This window comes from Mercurialis annua, linkage group LG6 (assembly GCF_937616625.2).
Source record: "Mercurialis annua linkage group LG6, ddMerAnnu1.2, whole genome shotgun sequence".
Lineage (NCBI taxonomy): Eukaryota > Viridiplantae > Streptophyta > Magnoliopsida > Malpighiales > Euphorbiaceae > Mercurialis > Mercurialis annua.
The window spans coordinates 37,372,220-37,386,220 of NC_065575.1; the positions used below are offsets into that span (position 1 = coordinate 37,372,220).

The window sequence follows — 14,001 nt, forward strand, 5'->3', positions numbered from 1 at the left end:
AAAGCCTACGAGAGCCTCAGAAGACTCATCGCCTGTTAACAGGATTTGGCAGATTTTCCATCAGACTATATGAACAGTCATACTAGATGTGAAATTGGGAAGAGAGAGGAAAAATGAACTGGAGAGAAATTTGGCGGGGAAAGAAAATTAGAGAAAAAGAGAGAATTTGTGCGAGGAGAGAGAAAAAGTGTGGTGACTATGAAAATCAAATGACATAAAATGAGGTAAAACCCTAATATATAGTAGAGTATTTTTGATATTATATTTTAAATAAGGATAGAGAGGAAAATTATAAGAAAATTGATGAAAAATCTGTAAATATATTTATGAATATGTTTAAAATGAGGTATTCTGAAAATAATCCCATTTAATTAAATACCATATAATCAACTAAATTGAGTTATTATAATTTTGATAATATTTTTGATAATTCCGATACTAGAAATCATTTTATATATATTTAAAGAGTTATTTGAAACTATTTATTCAATAAAAATATAATAAAATATTAACCGTGAGTCATTTATATATTAAAAATAATATTTATATTTATTGGTGGCTGCCGGCGGTTACAATGAATTGGCAATTTACGGAAAATTTAAGGTAAAAAAAAGAAGAATTTAAGGTGAAAGAAAGAATCCAAGGGGCGGATGGATAAGTAGGTGGCAAATTTTGATGGGCGGAAAAAGAAAGAAGCAGAGAGGTAAGTGCATCCACACAGCCAACAAAAAAAGAATATCCAACACTACCCATTTTCAAATTCCAATTAAAATTTAATATATACCCGCAGAATTAAAACACAACACGCATTCCACGTTTCCCTCTGTATTGTAATTGTAAGCTACAGCGGAAGAATACGATTTGTTGAAATATTTTGTACTATCACTAACATCCTCCTCTCTCTCTAATCCAATCCAATCCATTCCTAATCATCCCTGTCCCTTTCTTATCCTAATTTTCTTTCTTTAATTCCATTTTTTTCTCTGTAAATCGCCAAATTTTTCCCTCTTAGCTCTACATTTTGCATGTTTAGCATTGCCGAGAGTTTCCGGTGTGGAATTTGTGAATTCGGCAGTGTGGCTGCTGCTGTTTCCGGCGGTTATAATAATAATTGTAGTCGTGAGTCTTGTGACAGTGTAAAAAGTGGATAAAATTGAAGTGTAGGAGGAAAGATGTCGATACCGAAGGAATTGGAGCAGGTGATGAAGGTGAGAGGAGGATCAGTTCTCGGAAAGAAGACAATTCTTAAAAGTGACCATTTCCCTGGCTGCCAGAACAAACGCCTTACTCCACACATCGACGGTGCTCCTAATTACCGTCAGGTCTAATTTTTCTCTTTTTTTTGTATTTTAATGTTCTATGTCTTTAATTGTTTACTGTAGATTTGGATTCGCTCGTTTCTGATTGAATTCGCATTGTATGTACTGGAAAACGTGTCTGTTAGTTAGTATTTGCTTAATTAGAAATGTTTACTTCTGATTAACCTTAATTTTTACTCATTTGACTTTCTAATTAAGTGTTATTAGCTTCAGATTATTATTGCTTTTTAGAGTAATCATTGTTTTCAACTGTTGTTATGCTGTAGGATTAAAGGTTTGTGCATTTTTGCTTGTTTAGGTCTAATTTGAATCACATTTTGGCCGTTTTGTGGTTTTTTATTTTAACAGGCTGATTCGTTGCCAGTGCATGGTGTTGCGATTCCGACAGCGGAGGGAATCCGTAATGTTCTTAATTATATTGGGGCACAAAAGGACGGGAAGCAAGTCCAAGTTATTTGGTTTAACCTTCGTGAAGAACCAGTAAGTCTATTTGTTATCTTGTAGTCTTGTTTAGTTACTTTTGCCTTTGTTATGTAATTAGATTTCTTCATTTGGATTGAAATTTGCATATGCAATTTCTATAGCTAACTTGTTAGTGTCTGGGTAACTGTAGGATGCTTTTTTGTAATGTGTAAATTGTTGAAGATTTGATAGACAATGTCTGGCTATTTTGGAAAGAAAATAATGCTCTTGATGAGCTCTTTTTGACTAACCTGCTGCAAATGCAGTCCAAATGAAAATTTTTGTAGAGCTCGCATCTTAGTAGTACTGTATACTTTTTACTTAAGATAACATGTTTCAGAATATATTGGGTTCCTGTCTCTCAACTTTTTCCTTGAAACAGGTTGTGTATATTAATGGGCGGCCTTTTGTTTTGCGTGATGTTGAAAGGCCCTTCTCCAATCTTGAATATACGGTATTATGATTTGTAATATAGTTTACTCTTCAACATGTTTGCGTTTGTCTACAAATTTTTCCTTTCACATGTTGCAATAATTGTTTGCTCTTTAAAACTTCTGTTATCCACATGTGTTCTAATGTTTTTATCTTTCACAATCTTGATGTCTGTATTTTGCTCTTTTAAACTTCTGTTATTCACATGTGTTGTAATGTTTCTATCTTTCACAATCTTGATGTCTGTATTTTGCTCTTTAGAACTTCTGTTATTCACATGTGTTCTAATGTTTTTATCTTTCACAATCTTGATGTCTGTATTTCGCTCTTTAGAACTTCTGTTATTCACATGTGTTCTAATGTTTTTATCTTTCACAATCTTGATGTCTGTATTTTGCTCTTTAGAACTTCTGTTATTCACATGTGTTCGAATGTTTTTATCTTTCACAATCTTGATGTCTGTATTTTACTCTTTAGAACTTCTGTTATTCACATGTGTTCTAATGTTTTTATCTTTCACAATCTTGATGTCTTTATTCTTGAATCTGATTCTTAATTGGTGCAAAAACAGAAATTGATAATAATGCTAAAGACCATAGGGTAGTTATAGTCCAGAAGTTTGTGTTAAATTTCCATTATGGTGGGATTTGATTATTGTGTACTTTGCTGACTCTCTTTGACATGCAAAACTACGTTTGTACATTGGGAATAATTTTTTTCTTTTACTATACTCTGCTTGATAGTGAGTTTTTGTATTGAGCCAGGGAATTAACAGATCTAGGGTTGAAGAAATGGAGGCTCGATTAAAAGAAGATATACTGATTGAAGCTGCCAGGTATTTTCAGCTGCTTGTATGCTATTTTATTATGTTTCTATGGATACTGTGTGATTCTGCATTGACTTCACTTGCTCCGGTTTACAAACTTTACTTTGCGTATATGATGTGGCAGGTTTGGAAATAAAATACTTGTCACTGATGAACTTCCTGATGGTCAGATGGTGGACCAGTGGGAATCAGTATCACATGATTCTGTGAAGACACCATTAGAGGCACGGTGCTATCGAACTTATTCTGCATGTGCAATTCCAGGACATGTTTAATTTATCGATTTTCTGACTTGATACTCCATATTTGGTTACTTTGTGTAGGCAAATGAAGAACTGCAAAGGGAGGGGTACCTTTTTGACTATGAACGTGTTCCCATAACTGATGAAAAATCACCGGAGGAGCATGCTTTTGATATCTTGGTGAGTTTCCTACTTCAAATCTTATTTTGAATGCCTGATTTATCAGTAGTTAGATTACATGGGAAATCATGTTTTGATCATTTGAACAAATACACTTGTATTTTGCAAGGGCATCATTTTATCACCTGATGGAAATTTGTGCTCTTGTAGAATCCCACAGATTTCAAATATCACTAAGCAGTTTATATATTGTTTTCTTACTAGTGATATAATATCTTAATTATCATCCACATCCTGTGGGAGAGCATTGTTACACTAATATCACTAATCAGACAAAAAGAGATGTAAAATGTGGTGCAAAGTATTTCACTTTTCTTCAGAATATCAGTCTTAGAAAAACAATGAGAGAGCATTACTTTGGAAATGTATTAAACCATATTAAAGAATTTCAATTGGGTTACCGATTCTGTAGATCTACATGCATGTAGTGATCAGTAGCAACTTGTGGGCAGGGGAGATGCCACTCATTGCCATTTTATATGTGCTGCTGAGTCTATGTCGTTAGTTCCAAGAATGCATGTTATTGTTACAATTTTTTGTTGAGTCTATTTTTATAGTTAGCATAAACTACCGGGCTATAGCTACAATATGAATTATTCTTAGCAGGATGGAGGCTTTACTATATGGTTTTTTCAAGCTTCAAATTCTTAAACAAAAGAAAGATTCTGTAAATCTTTTGTCTTCTATTTCTATATTTGCTTGGTTCTTAACTTCTTGCAACACCCACCTATTTCACTATGCTGGCCTTAAAATGTTTGAAACTTAGGTCATTTGAGATTAGGCTATGCATGTGTTTTCATGCTGTTTAGGTTTAGTGCTTAAAAAGTGCTGTGTTTTACATGCTTTTGTGGTGTAATTGCGGAATCTACCATTTGTATTGTTTCCAAAGCTCATCTGCTAAAACTATTATTTACTCTTTCTTAATTTAATTTTAGGTTGATAAAATTTATCAAGCAGACCTGAAAACAGAAATAATGTTCAATTGTCAAATGGGACGGGGACGAACTACAACTGGGATGGTCATAGCCACATTGGTTTACCTTAATCGGATTGGTGCTTCTGGTAAGATTGTCACTTTATTTACTCTTTTATTAGCTTTATGATGTCAGATAATAGTGCTTCTGTAAAAACATGCTCGGACCCCTTGAGTCTAGCATATAACATCAGTTTCATATTCTAGACTGTCTAAGTAAGGTTTCAGAGTTTCCTAAATGTTTTGTTTTTTTTTGAATTTGTTATATTCCATCTTTCACATCTACAGTTATAAACTGCTTTGTTCCATGGTTAATGCTTGAACTTTCTTTCGATGCCTGATACTGGTATATTAAGATGTGATTATTGGATAGGTCAATCAACTGTAGTTTTGATGACTATATATTATTTATATGTTGCGGGAAGGTTGAAACGATAAAAACTTTTCACCTTCTATTTTTTTAAACCGACTGTTTGTTAAACAATCTAAGATATTGGAAAAAATGTGAGGCCCTTATATAGTTGACACAAGTGTAAACAGATAAGATGCTAGTAAAGTTATTAGCTAGGCGGCCGGGCCCAGTAGAATCTGTTTTTAGACCCATTTTGGTATTAGGTAAGAGTAAAAGACTGGGATCAGATAGAGTTGTTAGACTAAGAGCATCCAAACTGTAATAGGCCTGAATAGTTTTCATAAATAAATTTAGTAAGCAGTGAGTTGTTTGTTGATTTGCTAACAGGTGTAGACTACATTATTGATTGTGAATCTGAAGACTGTAGGTTCATGTTTTAATGCTGCTAACATCATACAAAAGGCATTGCTGTGGGACATTTCTTATTAGGCACAGCCATATAATAGTGTCATTGTATAGACTTTTGTTGAGGGGATTGTGATGAAAGTTTCATTTTAATGTTGTTCTTCTTTACTAAAAGTGCTTTAATATAATTGGTCTTGTCATGCTTTGCTAGTAGTTTGCATCAATCAATCTAGAAATGTGGTGGTTTTTTCATTCTTTCACCTTGGGATACTTGCATAAATTTGAAAATAAGTCTCTGTTCCTTCCAAATGATTTTTTGTTACTTGTCTGAATTTGTGAGCTGTAAGTGAAATGTTTTTCACCATGATAGGGTTTGATGTTACATTCATCATTATGCTTATGTAAAATAGGTATTCCAAGAACCAATTCAATAGGGAGGGTTTTGGACACTGGTTCTACTGTTTCTGACAATTTGCCAAACTCGGAAGAGGCGATTCGTAGAGGAGAATATACAGTCATAAGAAGCTTGACTAGGGTTTTAGAGGTAATCTATATTTGGCTCTCATGTATTCTCTCCGTCACTTAAATGTTTAACTGGAAGACTTTGCATATTTATCATTCTCTTAGGGTGGAGCTGAAGGCAAAAGACAAGTGGATAAAGTCATTGATAAGTGTGCCTCCATGCAGGTATGGCCCTCTATGGTGTGCCGTTAGCTCCACTGTATGCTTATCTGTATAGCATTTTTTTTATTTTTTTATTTCTGCCTCACTTAGATGAAGTGTTTGCATTGCAGAACTTACGTGAAGCGATAGCCATTTACCGCAATAGCATTCTTCGTCAACCAGATGAGATGAAGAGAGAAGCTTCACTTTCATTTTTCGTAGAATATTTAGAAAGATACTACTATCTCATATGCTTTGCTGTATACATTTATTCAGAGAGAGATGCCCTCCGTTCTAGTTCTTTTAGTCATAGCAGTTTTGCTGACTGGATGAGAGCACGGCCAGAGCTTTATAGCATAATTCGAAGGTAAATATTTATGTGGTAATAATATTGGAAGTAACATAATATGCATTCTTGGATTTCAAAAAGAAAAACATTAACTAAATTAATTGGTTTTAACTCACTTACAATTTGAAATTGTTTGCGCAAGGTTGAATGCATCTGATGCTTTATCATGCTTTTAGGGTTTTACTGCTGAATGTTCAGATTAACAATGTGGTTTAAAATTTCTGAAGGTACCTTCAGATGTCTAAGATGACTCTGTTCTGTAGCTAGAATGAGGCTGATCTGTATTGACGTTGAATTGAACCATGGCTTTATAACTGGACTCTAATATATATTGCATTCCTTCTAGATCCTTGATATTTCGTTTTTCCCAATCAGTCCAGAATTGATGGATTTGATTTTTTGTTGTAACTTCTGTTCAAAAAATGGTTTAATCTTTAGTCTGATGTTTGCTTTGATTTCCGGAGAAGGCACCAGGATTTTCAATCTTTAATCCGAGTTTCTTGTGATAAATTTTGTTATTATTTAATTTTTGTTTCCCCATCGTCTATGAGCAAGCAAATGCAATCATTGTTAAATATGCATTTTCCATATCTCAGCTGCGACATTTCTAACATTTTCAAAGTTTTTGTGTTAAAAACTCTTATCCCTGTAAAAAAAATAAGATCCACCAGTTTGGGTTGCTGAACTGTAGAATGTTGAGTTCTTATTTTTCTGCAATCATTCACTTTTGCAGGTTGCTCAGGAGAGATCCGATGGGTGCTCTTGGATATGCAAGTTTAAAGCCATCTTTAATGAAGATTGCTGAATCTGCTGATGGCCGCCCTCATGAGATGGGCGTTGTTGCTGCTTTAAGAAATGGGGAAGTTCTAGGAAGTCAAACTGTTCTAAAGAGTGACCACTGTCCTGGTTGTCAAATCCTGAGTTTGCCAGAGAGGGTGGAAGGTGCACCTAATTTCAGAGAAGTTCCTGGATTTCCTGTTTATGGAGTTGCAAATCCAACTATAGATGGTATTCTCTCTGTAATTCGAAGGATTGGCAGCTCCAAAGGTGGTCGTCCTGTTTTTTGGCACAACATGCGAGAAGAGCCTGTAATCTACATTCATGGAAAACCGTTTGTTCTCCGCGAGGTTGAAAGACCATTTAAGAACATGCGGGAGTACTCGGTAAGGATTCTTATTTCCATGTTTACACATGATCTTTGTTGGAGGCAAATTCCTAGCTGCATGTTGCTGAGATTCAATTTATGTTTGGCACTTTGTTACTTTATACTGCTACGTGATGATACTAGAAGTTGTTATGAAAAAAACGTACTTGTACTTGTACATTGTGAGTGGAAGATTCATAGGCATTATTACAAGGTCTGGTGATTTTGTGGCACATCTTAATTTAGGACTGCAGATTTTATCTCATATTCTGTGTCAAGTTATCATAAACACTCATAAGAGAAACCTCATTTTTATGCCACTTCCTATCTTTAAGTGTAAGACATAATGTTACAAACACGCACAAATTCACAGAGAGACTGAGAGCAGAAGTTATTTGGTATCCTGGCCATAGTAATTCTCTCTCAGATTTTATGCCAGTAGACCTTGATAAATGAGGGGAGAGAGCATTTGGCTTGAAGCATTGAATAATTGCTATCCCCACTCTTCCCAAAAATGGAGGAAAATCTGCTTGTCCCAAAATCAACTAAATTGTGTTCGCACCACAGACACGTGAAATTGTTCATGGCTTTTTTCATTTGATGAATAATATTCTAACATCTATAGACTCACACTTTTTGTTTTCAACTTATGTATCTTTGTGTTTTACACACTGCTCAATCTTTCTTGTTTTAATTTTCAATTTATTCAGGGAATTGATCGTCAGAGAGTGGAGAGGATGGAAGCTCGATTAAAGGAAGATATCTTAAGAGAAGCTGGCCGCTATGGAGGTGCTATAATGGTCATTCATGAAACAGATGATGGGCAGATTTTTGATGCTTGGGAGCATGTGAATTCGGACTCTGTTAAGACCCCTCTTGAGGTATACAAATGCCTAGAGGCTGACGGCTTTCCCATTAAGTATGCTCGAGTGCCTATCACGGATGGTAAAGCTCCCAAAAGTTCCGACTTTGACACATTGGCAGTCAATATTGCTTCTGCTTCCAAGGATACTGCTTTTGTTTTTAATTGTCAGGTTAAGTTTTCCTTCTTTTACTACCATTTATGGTAGACGTGCACCGATCTGTTCATCAACACTTATGGATCTGCTTGCTGTGTTTTATGTTACTATAATTTTTCTTTCTTTCTTTTACCTGATTATTTTTTGTGAAATTCTTGCAGATGGGAAGGGGAAGGACAACCACTGGCACTGTAATTGCTTGCCTTCTTAAACTTAGGATGGACTATGGAAGACCAATTAGAGTCTTAGTTGATGATATGACTTGTGAGGAAATGGATAGTGGCAGCTCAAGTGGTGAAGAAACCGGAAGCAATGCTTCCATGTCTCCTGCAAATAATACATTAATAAGGATGGGAACAAACCAAGGTCGTGCTTTTGGCATTGATGACATCTTACTGTTGTGGAAGATAACAAGATTATTTGATAATGGGGTAGAATGCCGCAAGGCCTTGGATGCTGTAATTGATAGATGCTCTGCACTGCAGAACATACGCCAAGCTGTTCTGCAGTACAGGAAGGTTGTAAATCAACAACATGTTGAGCCCAGGGTGAGGAGAGTGGCATTGAATCGTGGTGCAGAGTATCTGGAACGGTACTTCCGTTTAATTGCCTTTGCAGCATATCTTGGAAGTGAAGCATTTGATGGATTTTGTGGGCAAGGAGAAGTAAAGATGACATTTAAGAATTGGCTGCATCAAAGGCCTGAGGTCCAAGCAATGAAATGGAGCATCAGATTAAGGCCGGGGCGATTTTTCACTATCCCTGTATGTTTCTTCTGCCTTTTTATTTGGAAACATTTAGATTACTTAATACAAATTTATCTTATTAATTTTATCGATTCTCCTATATTATTATTACAGCTTAGATACTGAATGTGCTATTTATTTAATGCAGGAGTTGAGAGCACCGCAGGAATCCCAGCATGGAGATGCAGTAATGGAGGCCACTATCAAGGCCCGTAATGGTTCAGTTCTGGGAACAGGCTCTATACTGAAAATGTATTTCTTTCCTGGTCAGAGGACTTCCAGCCACATACAAATTCATGGAGCACCACATGTTTACATGGTATTGCCTAGTAGCTAGCAGTTTAAACATTCTTAGTTAGAATTGATATGTCTTTGTTTTGTTTTCTCATTATAAGATGGGCATCACCTATGTGAGATGGCTTGGGAAAATTTAAATGTTCCAGCAGGAGCTGAGCCAGCTTTTCTGTACTTGGTCTTGTACTTAATATACTTGTACATACATGCTTGATGATTGATCATTCTCTGCTTTTGGGTTTCATTGTATTTCAGTTCTGCTTCTCTTTCTCTCTGTTACCTATGATAAAACTTTGACCCTGGTTTTGATTCCACAATTTTTTATACACTTCAGGTTGATGGTTACCCTGTATATAGCATGGCAACTCCTTCAGTTTCCGGTGCTAAAGAGATGCTAGCATATTTGGGTGCTAAGCCCAAGGAAGAAGGGTCACCTGCTCAGAAAGTGATACTAACCGATCTCAGAGAAGAAGCAGTTGTTTACATTAATGGCACACCATTTGTCCTCAGAGAGCTACATAAACCTGTTGATACACTCAAGCATGTTGGAATTACTGGTCCTTTGGTATGTTGCTGAGTTGTTTATGTTCTATGAACTAATTACTATTCCAAGTAGACACTCCTTACTTCCTCTATCATTATTGTTATACAGGTGGAACATATGGAAGCACGACTTAAAGAAGATATAGTATCTGAGGTGAGAGAATCTGGAGGTAGAATGCTTTTGCATCGTGAAGAATTTAACCCTGCAACAAATCAATCCAGTGTCATAGGATATTGGGAAAACATCTGTGCAGATGATGTGAAGACACCAGCTGAAGTGTATGCTTCCCTAAAAGCTGAGGGTTATGATATAACATACAGGAGGATACCATTAACAAGAGAGAGGGAAGCTTTAGCTACTGATGTTGATGCCATCCAGTATTGTAAAGACGAGTACGTATCAGTTCCTTTCTTTCATGCTAAAAACAATATGCCTTTATGCTTCCATTTCCTACAAAACAGTTTCTTTAACTAAGAATTGGCTAGTTTTGCTTCAACTAATTAATCGGATAATTACAATACTTGGAAGATGGCCGTGATCTTTGTGCTTCAATTTGTTGTTTCAGTCTCTTAAACTTTATGAAAACCTAATAGCAGTTTATCATTTTCTGGATGTTCAATATTTTCTAAAATGTATTCTAAAAAATTAGATTGGTGTCTCGTCTATACCTGAAAGCTTGAATTTACTAGATCATTAGTAGATACGCTCATAGGCTGTTGGGTTCTTTTAGTGTTCAAGCTAGCTTCCTAATGAATCTTTAAGATATCTATCATATTACATAACTGTAAATGATAATCACAAATACATACGAGAATCAAGAATCATCAAATTTGTCAACATTTTGAAGTAATGACGTTTTACTTTACCATTAAGTTTGTATTGTATACTTTCAACAAATTAATATCATCCTTTCAAGGACAATTTGACATTTTGCAGTTGGTTACACTGAGAATAGCCATCTCCTTATTGTAAAATTTCCAAATTTTTAATGCAAGAATCAGTTTCTTGTTTGTAATTGAGTTTAGTCTTCAGATTTTGGATTTTCAACAATTCATGATCAATGTTCATTTTGTTTCTATTTTTAAACCTGATTGTGAGATATGTTGTAAATCTGTTTTTTCTTTTTCTTTTGCAGTGGTGCAGGGAGCTATCTTTTTGTTTCACACACAGGATTTGGTGGTGTTTCATATGCAATGGCAATTACTTGTATTAGACTTGGTGCAGATGCAAACTTCACAGTACCGATTCCACAAAACATTGATGCCAAATCACTTTCTGTGCATGACGAGAACTTACCTTATCAGTCATCATATGAAGAAACACTAAGGATGGGTGATTATCGTGACATATTAAGTCTTACAAGAGTTCTTATGTATGGTCCGAAGAGCAAAACAGACGTTGACATTGTTATTGATAAGTATGTCACTTGTTTTGTTTTTTCTTACAAAGTAATGACTATCTGAATGCTTATTTTGTTCGATATTAAAATCATTGATGCATAAACTCTATTTTCACATCAAAGCATATATCATAAAATAGGACAGGTACTGTTTTACATGATTGACTAATTGTTTTATACTTATCCACTCGAGTTGATGACGGAAGCATCTTATAAATTAAGGATTGTTTGTTCAATGCGGTTTAGTTTAGCTGCTGCCTGTACTTATTTTCACATTTTCTTGATGGGTTATCGTCCTCTATCGATAATCTGGTGCTGGCATTTAAATTATAGTTTGTTTGTTTGTTTGTGTGCTGTAAAGGTGTGCGGGTGCTGGGAATTTACGGGATGACATCCAATATTACAGCAAGAAACTCAGGACGTACCCTGATGATGATGACGAACGACGAGCACACCTGATGGATATGGGTGTTAAGGCTTTAAGGTTAGTTCAACTACCTTGGCTAATGAAATTGTCATCTTTAATAAAGTACACGATCGGGAAAATTGATTGCTATTCATTTCATTTAACTAAATGGCTGTGCATTTGCAGGCGTTACTTCTTCCTTATAACATTCAGATCATACCTCTATTGTGCTAAACCAAGTGAAACAAGATTCACATATTGGATGAACTCAAGACCTGAACTAGGACATCTTTGTAATAACCTGAGGATCGATAAGTAATATTCGACGTAGAGGAATCTGCAAATGTATGTATGTAATGTACAGCTAGTTGTCTGTTGTAGCTTCTCCATTTATAGCCTCGTGAAAATAGATATGTGCAGCTAGTGGAATCACAAAAATATCAATAAAAGCCGGTCGCTTGGTTTCATATGCAAAGAACGTTACACGAATTGAATCCAAGCTGACACTACAATTAGGCCTGAGTGTAAAATTATATTCGTGGTAACTGAATCAAAAATGGTTGTCTTCAGAGTGGCATTTTTACGACAAATCTAACAATCTCATAAAAGAAATACACTGAAATTTTAGTTTGTATGGTCTTGTATCCTTTTTCCTTTGTTTTTATGCGGTAATATCTATACACGATTACTGATGTTTCATGATCCAACTAGAATTTAGATCTCTGATATTGACAGAAAGAAAGAAAGAGAAAGGAGGAAGAAGAAGCTGACTAAAAGAGAGAAGAGAATATTTCTATTTCATGATGATGATTGCAACGGTTACATTCTCCCTTTTAATAACAAATTGGCTTGGACTCATATGTCAGCTCAGCACAACATAACAGAATTCTTAATAACAATGATAAAAACGGATAACTAGAATGGGCCTAGAATGGGCCAAATTCTACACATAACAGTATCTCCCCCTTAAGGAACCTTGTCCTCAAGGTTAATCTGTGGAAACCTTTGCTGTAAATCGAATAAGAACTCCCAAGTAGCTTCATCTGGTGACATGCCTGACCATTGCACTAGGACTTTTGTAGCTGCTTGATTTCCTCTTTTAACTATTTTCCTATCCAAGATGGAAGTAGGAACTGCAGGCACCTGAGGATTGCTTGGTAGTTCATTTTCTGGCACAACAGTCTCAGGAACAGATTTCTTGAGCTGGGATACATGAAACACAGGGTGTATTTCAGCCTGAGGTGGTAGTTTCAACTTGTATGCAGCTGCTCCAATCTTGTCCTCAATGCAGTAAGGACCATAAAATAGAGGAGATAACTTGACATTTTGCCTTCTTTTCACAGTCTGCTGTCTGTAAGGTTGCAGCTTCAAATAAATCCAGTCCCCAATACTGAAGGTTCTGTCACTCCTATGTTTATCAGCTTGCTGCTTCATGCGCCCCTGAGCTCTCTGAAGATGGTATTTCATGACCTTCAATGCCATGTCTCTATCTTTCAAAAATTGATCCACAGCTGAAATTTTGGAGTCACCAGGGAAATAAGGTATGTGTAGAGGAGGTGGCATTCCATAAACTATCTCAAAGGGTGTAGTTTGAATTGCTGAATGGAAGTTGGTGTTGTACCACCATTCAGCTAGTGGCAACCAGGAAGACCATTGCTTGGGATTTGTCCCTGTCATGCACCTTAGGTATGTTTCCAAGCAACGATTAACCACTTCAGTTTGGCCATCTGTTTGAGGGTGGTATGCAGATGATCTGAGCAGTTCTACCCCCTGTAATTTGAACAGTTCCTCCTAGAATTTACTAACAAAGATGGGATCTCTGTCACTCACTATGGTAGCAGGGGTGCCATGGAGTTTAAACACATTAGTCATAAATGTCTGAGCAATGGTAGCTGCATTGTAAGGGTGACTAATTGCCAAGAAGTGAGCATATTTACTCAATCTGTCAACCACTACCATAATCACTTCTTTCCCTTGAGACTTGGGTAATCCCTCAATAAAGTCCATGCTGATGTCAGTCCAGATGCCTTCTGGAATAGGCAAGGGCTGAAGTAGGCCAGGAGTGTTGATGTTTTCTGGTTTGCATGTCAAACAAATAGAACAGTTTTGGATATACAACCTGACATCCCTGTCCATTCCCTTCCAGTAGAAGAGCAGTTTAAGCCTCCTTAAGGTAGCTTGCATGCCTGAATGCCCACCCAATGAAGAACCATGCAGTAAATGCAGAATTTTCTGTTTAAGTGGCA

At 36.1% G+C, this 14,001-nt stretch overlaps 1 protein-coding gene across 1 annotated transcript; it reads left to right on the forward strand.

The window, feature by feature from the left end:
* Positions 1–706: 706 nt before the first annotated feature.
* On the forward strand, positions 707–12,345 carry LOC126686370 (uncharacterized). Its single transcript, XM_050380409.2, has 19 exons — positions 707–1,322; positions 1,668–1,799; positions 2,164–2,235; positions 2,978–3,048; positions 3,164–3,263; positions 3,363–3,461; positions 4,397–4,523; positions 5,602–5,735; positions 5,819–5,878; positions 5,986–6,221; positions 6,937–7,366; positions 8,058–8,381; positions 8,528–9,130; positions 9,261–9,431; positions 9,741–9,971; positions 10,059–10,342; positions 11,086–11,367; positions 11,711–11,833; positions 11,942–12,345. Exons 1-19 carry the CDS (start codon positions 1,173–1,175, stop codon positions 12,072–12,074), a joined length of 3,762 nt encoding a protein of 1,253 aa, XP_050236366.1. The 5' UTR covers positions 707–1,172; the 3' UTR covers positions 12,075–12,345.
* The last annotated feature ends 1,656 nt before the right edge of the window (positions 12,346–14,001 follow it).